The sequence below is a fragment of the Rhipicephalus sanguineus genome, chromosome 11 (genome assembly GCF_013339695.2).
Source record: "Rhipicephalus sanguineus isolate Rsan-2018 chromosome 11, BIME_Rsan_1.4, whole genome shotgun sequence".
In the NCBI taxonomy this organism is placed as follows: domain Eukaryota; kingdom Metazoa; phylum Arthropoda; class Arachnida; order Ixodida; family Ixodidae; genus Rhipicephalus; species Rhipicephalus sanguineus.
The window spans coordinates 132,498,296-132,513,083 of NC_051186.1; the positions used below are offsets into that span (position 1 = coordinate 132,498,296).

At 49.0% G+C, this 14,788-nt stretch overlaps 1 protein-coding gene across 4 annotated transcripts in view; it reads left to right on the plus strand.

Moving 5' to 3' along the window:
• LOC119374509 (poly(A) polymerase type 3) overlaps positions 1 to 14,788 on the plus strand; it is a 102,074-nt gene that overhangs the window by 25,584 nt on the left and 61,702 nt on the right. For all 4 annotated transcript variants that reach the window (XM_037644638.2, XM_037644637.2, XM_037644640.2 and 1 more), the window contains exon 10: positions 8,499 to 8,599. In XM_037644638.2, the coding sequence (XP_037500566.1) occupies positions 8,499 to 8,599 (101 nt within the window). The remainder of the gene's footprint in view (positions 1 to 8,498; positions 8,600 to 14,788) is intronic.

Consider the following 14,788-nt stretch of genomic DNA (forward strand, 5'->3'; position numbering starts at 1 on the left):
TCCTAAATAACGGGCAGTTATGGCCAAGACATTGGTGGAATAGGAATTCCTTAGCAGTTTATTCAAGACGAGAACTGGGCAGATATGAATTCATCTCCCTGTTTCACTCGTCAAGCTAATTTGTAAACCTCGCCTGCGATGCGCTTCATCATTCACCCCGTCGCGGACACGGTTTTCTGCGAGGCTTTTATTTTTTCAGATGATTCATGAGCGCTTACGGCGATACCAAGCACGGCCCCAAGCGCGCCTAAATTGCATCACCAGTGCTTTATTTCACCTCTAAGTGCTCGGCCGCATAGTCCGAGAAGTCGGCACGCGATGTGCTGGGTGGCGCCATTCGGTGACGATGCGCAATATGCCTAGGTGCGGCGACGAAAAATATGCGCGCAACGTGTTTGGCCTCGCATTTCGGGACGCCGACGCGCGCCCGCTGCGCAACGAGCTTGGCCGTGGGGTCCGCTGCTGATGCGTAAAATGACCATCCGCTTTACCGAGGAGCCGGCGGGGGAAGCGCTTCGTTCCTTGCGAAGAAGCACACTGCCGCGAGTCCGCTAACGCGTTGTTCTTGCTCGCAAAGTTCGAGGTTCGTCTCGCGTGCCGACGCCGTGAGCGGAGTTAGGCCTAGTGACGACTCCGAGCAGTAGACGCGCCGGCCGCGGTGCCCGATGTTTCACAGTACGTAATGCGTGGTCGCGAGTACAAAGAGTCGTCCTGCGATCATCTTCGTCACGACGTCCGAAGTGCGCATAAGCAGAACCTCCAACCACGGATCCGACGAGTCAACGCTAGAGAGTCGGTCCAAAACGCGCGTTTGCGATGTTCGCTATGAGTGCGGCGCGCCATCGTAATCCCACCGAGCTTCCGCTAGTAGCTCCAAACTAAAACGTAGTTCTTGTTCAAAGTTATCGTCGAGCCGTGAACACAGAGCGATTGCGAATACGCCACGAAGTAGCGCGACTTTCGACAGCCGTGAGCTCGAGACGCACGAGCTGCAGACGACGATCTCCCGGAGCGAGCATCGGACCAATGGCGAGGCGCGCTGGGGCAACATGGAGGACGCGGCCAATCGGAGGCCTCGAAACGACCTTCGAACATTTGCTTTTTGTGCGCTTGTTTACTAAGGGAGGAGCCAGCTGCGGCGGGGAATTTGAAGACGGAGAAATGCGCTTTCCGATGAGCCCAAGATATCGGCGCCCGGTGGCGTCGTTGCGGAGCTATGATTTTTTGAAAATCAGTGTTTTTTTGCGATTTCCCCAATAATTTTCGCCACCTCGGCAGGCGCAACAATTTTTTTATAGCACTTCTACGCGGTTTTCGGTGAAGATATTTTGGAATCTGATATAAAAAGGGCTACAGAAACTGAAAATGTGATTTTCAAAAAATCGATTTTTTTGCCATTTTTCGCGATACGAAAGCCGCGTCCCCCCTTAACCAACTCGCACACAGTGCTATTTTTATGCATGCTGTGTGGTAGCTTAAAGGGCTACTGACACGAATGTTTTCAGTTGCTTTTTTTTTGTGTCAAACGAAAGGTCAAGCCCTCAAGAGCCTAGAAAAGGTAGTGCTACGCGCGAGTGCGTCCTGAAAAAGTAATTACTGTATGTTTTTAAAAGCTAGTTTCGGTTCCTACTGTACCCTGGCGTCACAACACTGTATGAGCTTCTCGTCACGTGCTCGCACAATACAGTGCAGACCACTTATAACGTAACCGCATATAGTGCAGGACCGGTTATAATGCGGTCTTTTTCGACTCCCGTTCACCCTCCCATAGAACCGCATGTATACGCATACCGCTTATTGTGCAGTCCCCCAAGATGAAATACCGTTTATAATGCGGTTGCGGGAAAATATTTCTGACAAACGCGGTAGCGAGTGCAGTTCTCAAAGGAGGTACGCCGCTGGGGAGAGAGCGACGAGGTCGTTACGAAGGGCGAGGGCACGCACAGTGAACGAACGAGGGGCGGAGGGAGGAAAAAGACCGCGGCAGCGCTGTGCGGGCTCGCCGAGTGGGGAAGGATGGTGGTTGCCTAGGCGACGGAGTAGCCTTTGCACCGGCGGTGGCAAGGCTCCGCGGCCGCTTGCCGGCAGCGCGTTACGCGTGGAACGTACGATCGCGTCCTCATCAAGTGCGCTTTAAAGTAAGTTTCCTGTCGGGAAAAGCGTCGTCGTTATCACACTTGCTACAGATATCGCGTTTGCGACTTCGTCCGCAAATTGAAAAGTCTTGCGGCTTCATGACGCGAGCTTTCGCCTTTTCTGCCAGTGCGCGGACTTAAACGAGCTTGGCGGGCTTTTGTCGCCGTTGATCTCCTGGCCGCGAACACAAACTTCGTATCACGCGCGCTGTTCTTAAGTTAGTGCTTGAGTGCGATCTTTTCGACGTTCGACCTTCATGTTGTCTTGGACAAACTTCCCACGACAACATGCTGAACGGCACGCCAGGCCTAATCAGCGTTGGTTGCTTTTCGGTAGCGGTCGCGGGCGATAAAAGTTGCGGTTTGGTGCGGAATCAACGAAACTTTTTGTGATGGCTGCACTTGAAGGGAAGAGAATCATATAGTTAATGAAAACGAGGGCATGGTTGGCACATGCAACTCTCGAATTGTGGTTCCGGATTCGATTGCAATGTCTTGGACATCGCGTGCGCGCCCGTGAAATCGAACGATCGGTACCGCTCAGCACGTGAAATTTCGGTCGCGATTCGACATGGTTTTGTGTAATGCGCATACCTCGAGGTGGCCTGAAACGTAGTCGGCGAATTTCCGCGATGGCACTTTGTTTTGTTTGCTTTTTTCCCCCGTGTTCATTTCGTTGGCAATGCAGGTCTTTGGCGGTTAATTTTTGAACATTCGGACATTTAAGTGGTTGTAAGCGCCCCAAATCGCATATGTCGATTATCGGACACGCGAGGCTACATGCTCAACACGTTTTGCGCAAGTTATAGTGCGGTACCGCTTATAGTGCGGATATTCGCGACTCCGGCGACTTACGTTATAAGCGGTCTATACTGTATATAGTGACGTTTCTTCGGCCGCTCCACACGGTGGCTCCGTTGGTGACGCACAAGCGGCCATTTTGGAAGTTTTGATGACGCACAAGCGGCCATCTTGGAAGTTTTGGTAGCTAACGTCATCACAACTAGCCAGACTGCTGCGTGAAGTCACCAGAATTTGTACTGTAGCCTGACGTCAAGCTAGTGTCGATGTTAGTAGGTGCGCCATGGAAAAATTGACTTTAATATCAAATTAAAATATCTTATCAGCACCTGCTGAGCTTCGCACTTGCTCAGAGCCGCCTCTGCATACAGGAGATTTGTATGGGAGAGTAAAATCACCTTCGAAAAAAGGTGTCAGTACCCCTTTAAGGGGAGATGCAGGTTGAAAAATAGCGATTTTTTTCGAAAATTTTCACTTTTGAGATATTGCTTCTAAAATTATTTTTGGTCATTCAACTCTCATTTCCCCAAATATCAAGGCTAAATTCGAACGAGAAATCGGTGAAAAATCGATCTGCTTCAACCAAGGCTGCTCTCTAAATCACAAACTCGCGCATACAACGGCTATATTTGAAAACCCGCCTCTTGGGAACTCGACGTCGGCCGCCATTGCGGTTCGGTGACGTAGATTAAGCCTTCTTCTAGTGTACAAGCGTCCCCCCAGTTTCGTATTTTGGCAGGAAAATAAAAAAAAACAGCGCTTTCGAAGTCTGTTTTCAGCCAAGATGTGAAAGCTATTATACAATAAGAAAACCTCGTTAAGGGGAAACACGGGTCTTCTAGAACAAAAAATCGCCAAAAAATCGACTTTTTGAAATATTTTTTTTCGCAATCTAGACGCCCTAAAGAATCTATTGCTGCGATATTAACGCGTTCCGCCGAGTATTTATTTTGTTATTGCGCTATAAAGAGAGCTTCATGATCGCTTTCGCTCGAAAACGCCCCCCGAAAACAGGCAAATTCAATGCCGTCGCCTGCGGTAACCGTTGGCCGCAGCGCGGCCATTTTGGAATCATTCGAGAGCTGAATTCTTCTACATTCCGTTTTTAGCGAGAAAACACCTCTAGGTCTGGCGACTATGGAGCTGCACGCCAACGAAAAAAAGAAAATACTCGCACGGCATTGGCGCGTTTGTACCACGTGGGGTGAATCCTGCTCTCTGATTGGACGACCGGAGTTTCGTCTGCCCGACAATGCGAGACGCCTTGTCAAAAATTGTTCGGACGCGACGATGGCTGGCGGGCGACGCAAGTTCGCGACGGCTCATGCCTACGGCAAAAAACGCAAGCGTCGGTCTCGGATACCTAAAGCAGCATCGAGTGGATCGACGGCGACGAGCTCTGCGACATGCGCCAGCGGGTGTACGACATCCACCGAAGCTGCAGCCGCGCAAGCGATGCCTGTGGCCGACGACACGTCGAGGGCAATGCGCGTTGACACGCTCCTTGTTTCAGAAGCTGAGAAAGTGGCGATTGAGCATCGCGCGGAAGCGCAACGCCAGAAGCTTTCTTCATTATCAGCTACGCGCCGAAAGCAGTCGCTTATCGGAGATTCCCCGGAAGCGGCGGGGTGCGGCACCGAGTTTACGCTGCTAAGCCTACCGCTGCTGAACCAACTGCTTCGGTGCGCGAAATGCGAATTCTGCTCCGGCCCTTTGAACGTTTCAAGAGGTGACCGTGAGTACGGAGTGGCAGTTAAAATAGTGGTGAACTGTGCCGTCTGTGGAGATGTCAGCACCGGATGGAGCTCGCCGAGAGCAGGGGGGAATGCGACCTGCAACCCATTCGAAGTGAATGTGCTTGCTGCTCGGGCAGTTATGAGCACGGGAAATGGGCAGACCGTGCTAAACGACATTTTCTCGGCGGTGAACGTTTCTCGTCGCGGTATGCACAACAAAACCTACCAAAACTACGTAAAAACAAAGATGAACCCTGCCGCCGTGAACGCATCCGCGGGCGTCATGAGTGAGTGCGCGACAGCTGTGAAGGCCATCTATTACGAACTGAACTTCGGGAACCCCGGCAATATCGCAGTTTCATTTGACGGGACTTGGCTCACTCGTGGACACCTGTCACACATTTGTGTGGGAACTGTGATCGAACTCTTTTCGGGATACGTGCTCGACTTCAAAGTTCTATCGAACTTCTGTTTGGGTTGCGAAATCGGCCCCAAGGACGGTGACCCACGATACAGTGAGTGGCGAGCTCGTCATAAGTGCCAAAAAAACTCTTCGAGCAAGCCTGGCCAAATGGAGGTAGAGGCTGCCAAAATTCTGTTTGGCCGGTCCCTTGAAAAACATGGACTGCGTTACACAACGATGTTGTGTGATGGAGATAGCCGCGCTTTCAACAGCCTTCAGGAGGAGAAAGTGTATGGCTTTGTGCCCATCGAAAAGGAGGATTGTGTTAATCACATTCATAAACGAATGGGTGCTGCACTGAGAAACCTCTTGCAGAAGAGCAAAGGGGAAGGTCGGCCAAGCCTCGGTGGCAAAGGCAAGCTCACTGTTGAGCTTGTTACAAAGCTTACGAATTATTATGGCTGGGCACTCAAGGCACACCAGGGAAACATTGATGAGATGGAGAATGCTGTCCTTGCCACGTACTATCATGTGACTTCCACAGATACAAAGCCACAACATTCACGGTGCCCAAAAGGCGATGAATCATGGTGTGCACACAACAAGGCAGTGGCAAGGCAGCAGGCTCCTCCCAAGCACCGGTACAACCTCCCTGAATACGTTGCTGAAGCCCTCCTCCCAGTGTACACTCGCCTCTCTGATCGGAAGCTGTTGGAGCGCTGTCAACGAGGCAAAACTCAGAATTCAAATGAGAGCCTCCATTCAGTAATCTGGTCGCTTGTGCCAAAAACCAAACACGCCTCGCTCTTCACAGTCGAAACTGCTGTTGCGGAAGCAGTCGCCCGGTTCAATGCCGGAAAGAAACGTGCCTCTGAGGCCATTTTGAAGGAGCTGCATTTGAGTCAAGGCAGCACAGATGTTGAAAGGTGTCTAGAAAAGGACCAGCGGCGGCTAGCGGCATGTGACAAGAAGCATACCAGAGCAGAAAACTTCAGGAATGCCATGAAGAGGAGGCGTGTGAAAGAAAATGATAGTGATTATGTGCCTGGTGGCTTCTAGAGCGAAAAGGACTTCCATCTGTTGCTTTTTAGCAGCAAGAAGAAACCTATACCAAGTCTTCAAACTTCTTTCTGAGTTTTCTCAAAATCCGTTTTTTCGCCTATGTGCTACACTGTTGCCCACAGTATCTATTGATCTTGTGATCAGATTTGAATGATTCTTGTTGCAATTGAAAGCTTATGAGTTCCTATACACAATAATACTACTAAATTATAGACTTGGTCAAGAGAAAATTTTTTATATGCTGATAAAACTGATAAAAATTTTCATGTTCCCAACCATTACATTACAGATGGCAATAACTTTTATAAAAATATAGCTAAAATTACAGTAATGGTTTAGTTGTGATCCTTGATTGTTCTAGAATATGGCCATATCAAGTTTTCTAGGATATTCAATGATTAAATTGCAGAACAATTGGGCAATTTGATCATTCATTATTTATTTAATATCTCAAAAACTACTTGAGCTAAGAAAAAATGGATTGCATATCTGTTTATAGCAGGTTAAAATATACATTGCCTGAAAATTTCATTTGAATATGACAATAAACAAAAGTTTTTTTTAGAAGACCAGAGTCTCCCCTTAAGACACAAATAGAAAGAAAAACTGAGAGACCTGCCCTGAGCCTCGGAGCTGCTAATGTAGGGAAACTGTGCAGTAAGTGAAGTGATAATCATTTGTGTTGTGCAGTAAGGTTTACCGTCAACTGCAGTCGTGTTCCTTAAATTTTTTGGAAGGTCCTTGAAAAGTCCTTGAATTTTTCTCTTGGAAACCTGTACGAACCCTGACATCAATAGTGGAAGAAGACACATGCTTGCCAAAAAACACTGACGTGTCTGCAGGATGCGTGGAAGTTAAAGCTGCACTGCAGCTTTTTGGACTTTCCCGCAACAGAAATTATCTCCGTTACACAAATGTAATTTGTGACTGTGACAATTGCACCTACGTGACCCTGTGCAATGAGGAGACTTATGGGTTTATCCCTCTTACAAAGGAGGACTGCGTGGACCATGTTCAGAAAAGGACGGGCACGGAGGGCAGAGGCGCTTGGAGGAAGAGGTGGCCTTACAGAGGATCTCATCAAGAGGCTCACCAGCTACTATGGCCTAGCACTGTGAAACAGCACAGATGTTGAAGAAATAAAGAAAGCAGTGATGGCCACCTTTCATCACATTTTATCAACAGATTCCTCGTGACGAGCTGTGTCCTCCCGGTGCCCTCAGCTGGTGCAGGCACCGTGCAGCAGCGGCGGAGGGAAAGCCACAACCATCGCAAAAATATAATCTGCCCAGCAAAGTGGTTGAAGCATTACGGCCAGTGTACCAACGTCTGTCAGACCCTCAACTGCTGGCTCGATGCAGTGGCAACAAGACACAAAATGCGGCTCAAAGCCTTCACTCTGCGATTTGGTCGTTTATTTCAAAGCAGCAGCATGCCTCCCTCTTCACTGTAGAAGCAGCAGTGCAGGAGGCCATGTGCAATGCAGGCAACTTGCAAGCCTACATCAAGATTTGTGCTGCAATGGGTGTGGGGCCCTTACACAGGGCTGTCAAAAAAGGTGCTCAATGAGCAAAAAAAAAAAAATCTACACATGCACCAAATGAAAGGGCAGAGACCCAATAGGTTGCCTCCATGCAAGGATACCAAGGACTACAGTGCTGGTGCGTTCTAACAAAAGTAAACGAATTCAAAAACTTTGAGAGGCTTTTTCTCACAAGTGTGAAAGATGAACACCATTTGCAGCTTCCTGGCATGTTTTGTTACATTACAGCGCTAAGCTTTCCACGAGTGGGCTATATATGTAATTGGACCGTGTAGCATGGTGCAATTTGAGAACTAGTCTAGGTATCACCATGAAACTGCGTGTTTCACTTTGCGAGACTTGTGAGTATGCATGCCAAATGTCATTGCTCTAGGCCAAGAAACAAGAAAGCTTTTTTTTTTTTTTTTTTTTGAACGCCACCTGTTCCAGTTCTTTATCACCTTGATCAGCTGCTGGAAAAAGAACTTTATGCATGTGGATAGGCCCTTCATATTGAGGTGAAGACTGGGAGGAGATTCTGTGTGTTGGGACACTGAATGTACTTAAGGGGGTGATGTGGCACTTAATATTTGCCCCCCCCCCCCCCCCCCCCCCCCCCCCCCCTTCAAAAAAAAAAATTTGCAATCTCGCCTTCTTTCCCGAGGCCCTTCTTGACCTGATAGCACGTTTAATTTTCGTATTTATGAAAAAAAAAAAAAGGCTCCTCGCATTTTAGTTTTCGTGGTAGTTGTGTGCATGCCAACTGTCCAGAATTCTGCCTAACTTGCTTTGAATTCAAGCTTGTCTTGCAACTTTCTGATTTCTGTGCTTGGCAACAGGGACAAGCTCCAGTCCATGTGGTTCATCGGCCTTCAGTTCAACAAGACTGAGCACGTCAACATTGATCTCACCTACGACACACGGTCATTCGTCGACACTGGTACGTGGTCTTCTTCATCTATGTCTCTCTACTATGGATGTCCCTGATGGCACACCAACTTCTGCCACAACTTTCAAGGCAGTTTCATTTTCCTATATTAGTAGAATCCAGCTGATAACGTTATTGAAGGTACCGTAAGAAATAAATGCAAGAGCTGGGAAGCGCAAGAGCCGAGAAACGAGAAAAACGAAAAGAAAAAACACACTTAGTTGTACAGTTAAACCTGCCTATAACGAACCTTCATACAATGAATTCCTTGATGTTTCGAAGTTTTTCTGTTTCCCACCATTACTCCATAGAAGTACATGTACAGTAAAAGCTCGTTAATTCAACTCTCGTTAATTCAGAAAATCTGTTAATTCGGACACGTCATCTGGTCCCTGTTAATATACGCATCTCTATGAAACTGGGCGCTCGTTATTTCGGACAGATTTGACCGCAAATCGGATAATTCGGCGACTTTCGGGCCGCTGGCGACGCTCGAAAACGAAAAAAGAACAATTCGGAACAGAAGTGAAGCTCAAACGCAGCATCACCATGGACATCAATTGTCGACTTGGCTTGACTAGAGACTGGTTGAACGCCTTTTCTTCGCGCGTGTTGTTGGCGGTGCGATTTTATTGTTTCCCGTTGGTGTGCTGCATCATTGAACGTCGTTTTATCGAGGAACGATTCAGTACTGCTCCTTTAGCTTGATTGTTGCTGGTGCTTTTGTGCTGACTTTTCGTGTGAACACACTCTCTGCCGATGGCAACACCGGCGAAGCGGCCGAAGTACGAGGCGAAGGGCTTCACCACCAAAGTAGAAATTTTGCGTGCCCTGAAAAATGGGCTCTGCCGACAAGAAGTTGCTCCAGAAGAATGTGTTGTTGGGCGAGTTGGTGCTTGCTGAATGACATAATGCAGCGCTAAAAACACACACACCACAAAGTAAAGAACACAGCGCCTGTCCCGTCGGTTTGTGTTCCTTACTTTGTGGTGTGTGTGTTTTTAGCGCTGCATTATGTCATTCAAGAAGTTGCTCCTGTGCCATCACGTCGGCAAACAATACGACGTGAGTCTCCTGAGCGCAGTTAGCATTCTTGCGTATGTGTGGCAGAACACGCCTGCGCACGCCATTGCCAACTGTTTCAGGCACAGTGGTTTTGTTGTAACCGACTCCAGCGATGCCGAAGTGTCGCCGGGCGACGGTGCCGACGATGGGCAGGATTTCGGAAGTGTTATGCCTGATGCAGTGACACTAGAGGATTATATCGGCATTGATAATGGCGTTGCCACTGCCGGCTGTCTGATGAGCAAATCGTCAAGGATGTATGGCAACGAATCCGAGAACGAAGAGCCTGAAGAGGAGCAGCCACACCATGAGCCACACGGGCCCCCTCGCACTGTGAAGGAAGTCGCGGAGGCCCTGCGTCGTCCTTGAAGAACGTTGTTTTGGCACTGCAGACAGCATGCTAGCTGCTGAGCACCTTGAAGGGCTCAGAAAAATTGTGTCCGTGCGAATTTCTGCTCGAAAACAGACACGCATCCGCAATTACTTTCTAAAGTAAAGGTCTGTTGAAAAAACTCTTGCATTTATTGTTTCTTTCGACCATTCGATAATTCGGACATTCAGTTAATTCAGACATTTTTTCCGTTCCCTAGAAATCCGAATTAACGAGCTTTTACTGTATTTGCGACCTCTATGTAACAAAGTGGCAGTAGGAAACAGCAACTTTGAACTTTGATTCTAAGGGCGCAGTCACGATAGCTGGCACACGCGCTACCTTGGGAGCCATCAATGGGGGGCTCGTATACCCCCTTCTACGTGCTGTGCTCTCAATGCGAAGTGGCTATGCGGAAAGAGTCTCTCTCCTTGGAGCGGCCCTATTCTCTTACACCAGCGTTTTATAGTTAAGCGAGATCGGATACAAGAGTTAGCAGCCTCACTTCGTATAACATTACAATTTGTTGCTATCTCATTCATTGCTTTGCTGTCTTGCATCGCGCTGCGGGTTCGCAAGACTGCAGCCTCCGAGATTGGCTACAGCAACGCGACAGCGCGTTGCTGGAGCCAGTCTCAGAGGCCACTCTTAGACCATGGCGGAGCAGCATTGTATTTATGTCCTACAGTTGTGCAGTATTGCCATCCCTCATAAACAAGCAATAGAGCAGAATAACGCAGTTTCTTGCCGCTAAATAAACGTTTTTGGGTGAGCTCTGCCTTCAATTCCCCTTTGTTTAATTTGTGCGTTTCTTTTCTGAATTTTTGTGCTGAAACTGGATATAACGAAAACCTGTTCATAATGAATTTTATCGGGAATTTGTTAATTCTGTTATATCCAGTCAAACGAGGGTGTGTTAAACGTAGCGGTGGAGAACGGTGCAATGGTGACGTCTGAAGCTGCAAACACTTTACTAGATGGGCGGTCTTCGGGGTCGACGCACTGCACAGATAATTTTAGTTCAGAACGGGCGCAGTCCACTAGAGCAGAATTTGACGATAGGAAATTCCATCCAAGAATAACGTCGTGCGAGGAACGGAACAGGACAACGAATTTGACGACGTACATGACACCTTGAATAATGACTCTCGCGGTGCACAATGCCGACGGCTGAATGTGGTGTGACGTCGCCGTTCGCAAAGAGATATCGGTAAGGGGAGTGGTCACCTTGTTCAAATTGCGGCAGAGTTTTTCGCTAATAACAGATACAGATGCTCCGGTGTCGACAAGGGCACGTACATTGACGCCATCTACAGATAGTTCGATTTCGTTCGGAGGACAAAGATTAGGTCTTGAAATGTTCGACAGTAACGCAGCTCTTGCCTCCGGAACTGCGGCTGTCAGTTTTCCCCTCGTGGCGGGCTGCGGTGACGTAGCATTGGGGAGATAGATCGGCGACGAGGAGAAGGTGACCGGCGTGCACTGGATGGTCGGTGACTGGTCGTCGGGTCCGGAAGCGGATCGGCAGGAACGGCATAGGGAGGTTGAGCGTGAACGTAGTTGGAGGCTGTGGCATAGGGAGGCTGAGGCTGAACGTAGTTTGAGGCCCCTGCACTGTCACGAAGAGGAAAGCTGCGCCGGCGGCAGTGGCGAGCGACGTGACCTGGAATGCCACAGAAGAAACAAATGGGCCGATTATCCTGTGTGCGCCATGGGTTGAGGGCAGGGGCACAGTTTGCTGAATAAGGTGCTGAAGGTGGACGTGTCAGTAGTGGCTGGGACGGGTAAACTCTGCCAGTAGCTTGATAGGCGGCAGGGGGCGGCGGAGCACACGCTCGAGCAGCAACGGCAGCGTAGGTGAGTGGAGCCGCAACAGGCAACGGAGTCGAACTAGAAGGCAATGCTTCGGCAACTTGCGTCTCGATGACTTGACGAAGAGAAGGCGTCAAGGACGCCATCGGCTCCGATCTGGTCGTGATGATAGAGAGTTGCCGTGCGACTTCCTCACGAATGAACTGCTTTATCTGCGGAAGCAAAGCCGTGTGGTCGGCGCCGTCACGGCGCATGCCCAGAGATGAAAGGTCTGAGATATCTTGAGCAGCGCCACGTGTGGAAGCGCGCTGCCTGCGCAGCTCATCGTAACTCTGGCAGAGCTGTATGACATCGGCAACCGTCCGAGGACTTTTCGCGGCAAGTACCTGGAATGCATCGTCATCAATGCCTTTCAGGATGTGCTTGACCTTGCCTGCTTCGTCCAGGGATGAGTCGACGAGCTTGCAAAGCGAGAGCACATCCTCAATGTAGCTCGTGAACGTTTCACCCTGTCTTTGGACTCTGCCACGCAAGCGCTGTTCAGCTCGAAGCCGACGTACAGCAGGGCGTCCAAAGACCTCCGTGAACGTTGTCGTGAAATCCGACCAGGTGGTGCAATCGGTTTGGTGATTCTTGTACCAGAGTTTTGCAACGTCGGTCAAGTAGAAGTTCAGGTTAGTCAGCTTGTCGCTGGCATCCCACTTATTGCAAGCGGCCACCAGCTCATACTCGGCAAGCCAGTCTTCCACATCGTGCTCATCTGTACCACTGAATATGGGAGGATCACGCTGCCGGAGGGCGCCATGGCAGAAAACAGGCGTTGGTGCGGCATCGGGAGCGCCCTGGGACAGTCCCGCATCAGCCATCGTGACGGATCGCGGTAGTCTCCGGCTACGCAGCTCCAGCAGTTCCAGGATGAAGACCAGGCGTACCCAGCACCTCCACCAATTCAAACGAGGGTGTGTTAAACGTAGGAGTCGCGACAACTGGACACCGGTTTTACTCCGACAAGGACTAGCTAGCAGCACAGGTAGCGATCGCTCGTTGTCGTCCTTGTCTTCTCCCTAGGTCAAGTCGCATGTCCACTACCTAAGCCGCATGTCCACTACCTTCATTACACCAGGTTTAACTGTACAGAAGTTTATTTCACTGGTTACGCTTGAAAAAATCGTGCAACATTGCCTGGTGCGTGTGCGTTAACTCATCCCCGAGCATCACAAAAATTTTATTGAGCACCTGCAGTGTCATGTCCTTTTAATAATTCTACAGCATACCCCGCTAACTCGAACTCGCATGTCTCGAAAAATTGGCTAAGTCGAAATTTTCCGCGGTACTGAACGATTTCTCATAGGTGCAATGTATTTATTGGTCTTTATCTCGAAGTATTTTCGGTTATCACGAAATCTTGACTGAGAGGGGAACAAAAACTTCGCTGCCGAACCATTTCCTAAGGTTGCCGCCCTTACGACAAAGTGGACACCGTTCCTGAATGTGAAGTCGGACCTTAGCAGCATAACAACTTTGTCAAGCAACCCTGTGTCATGTCGTGGTGCTATAGATGTGCACAGAGGCAGGCCTTGCAAAATGGAACAGTTCGTACACTTCGGTTTGTTTACTGTCAGAGATGTGATTTCAGTATTGTTATATTTATGCAAGGCATGTCGCACGGCTATTTTCTTCAGCCGTGTGATGTGATGGTAACGCCATCAAAGTAAAGCAAGTCACTGATGCTGCAAAGAAAGGTAGCCCTAACCAAAGAAGCGGATTCGAGGCTCGAAATTTCCGGATTTCAGAACAGCGCTGATTGTGTGGCTGCATCGTGAGAGAGGAGCCGGCCGTCCAGTCACAACATTGACAGAGGAGGCCGATTCCTTGGACTAAGCGGCGGGCTACACCGATCTGACCTGCAACATCGGCTGGTTTGGCCATTTTCTTAAGCGCGGCAGTGTTGACGCAGCTACTGAAGGGGTGACGACATCAGCGGAAACAAAAAACATGCTTCGCTTGATGCGAAATAAAGTTGAGTGCAGCGGTGGGGACGATCGGCATGTGCAATGTGTTAAGCAACTCGAGAAAGCTTTGCTAGGTGCGAGTGTTGCTGAGAGGCAGACCAGCCTTAGGTGGTCTTTCTGCACAAAATGAAAAGGCAGTGCTGAGAAACACGGTTGATAGCTCTGGTATGTCATTATTTTTCTTTAAAACCTTTACAAAGAGCCAGTTAGGCACTCCTGTTTAGAAACTGATCAGTACAGTCAAATCCAGCTACAACGAAATTGACGGGACGCGCGAAAAAGTTCGTTGTCGTGGAATTTCATTGCAGCGAATAGACCACAAAAGTTAGGAAGATCTGATGATCATGACTCGTCCTTTGGTCCCGGCAAGCGCATGCATTGTCCTTTGCAATTAACTCTCGCTAACTCGGACGCACTTGGCCGCACACCAAGTGAATGTGTTTTCTCACGTATAACACACATAAAATATACAGAAAATTTGGCACTAAACTCGGGGTGCTGGTTATACGCGAATTTCGGCGCGCAAGTTGGCTTCATGGTAATGCAAGGAAGGCGGCTTTGCGTCAATACGATGGTTATACACGTGGGATTTACATGAGCAAATACTATATGCAGGCTACCCTTGAAACGTGCCGAGCATAGTGCCGCGTAGGAGCGTGCCAAAGTTCGCTTGAGGCTAACTGAAAATGAAGTGCCGAAGCTCCACACTACCACAGTCATAAGCGAGCGAAAGGAATGCCGAAACACTTCGTGCCGTTTTAAGACTTTATTGTTTTTAATCTTTCTTCCGTTGTGTTTGCGCACTTGAGCGTATTCACTATCCATGATCGGGATGATAGTGACCGCGGTTTTCTGTGCAGCGGCTGCGGCAAACGGTAGTTCCGTTTTCAATCTGTGCGCGCTGGCCGTGCGAGTGTCTTCAAAACTGCGTCGTTTGCAATC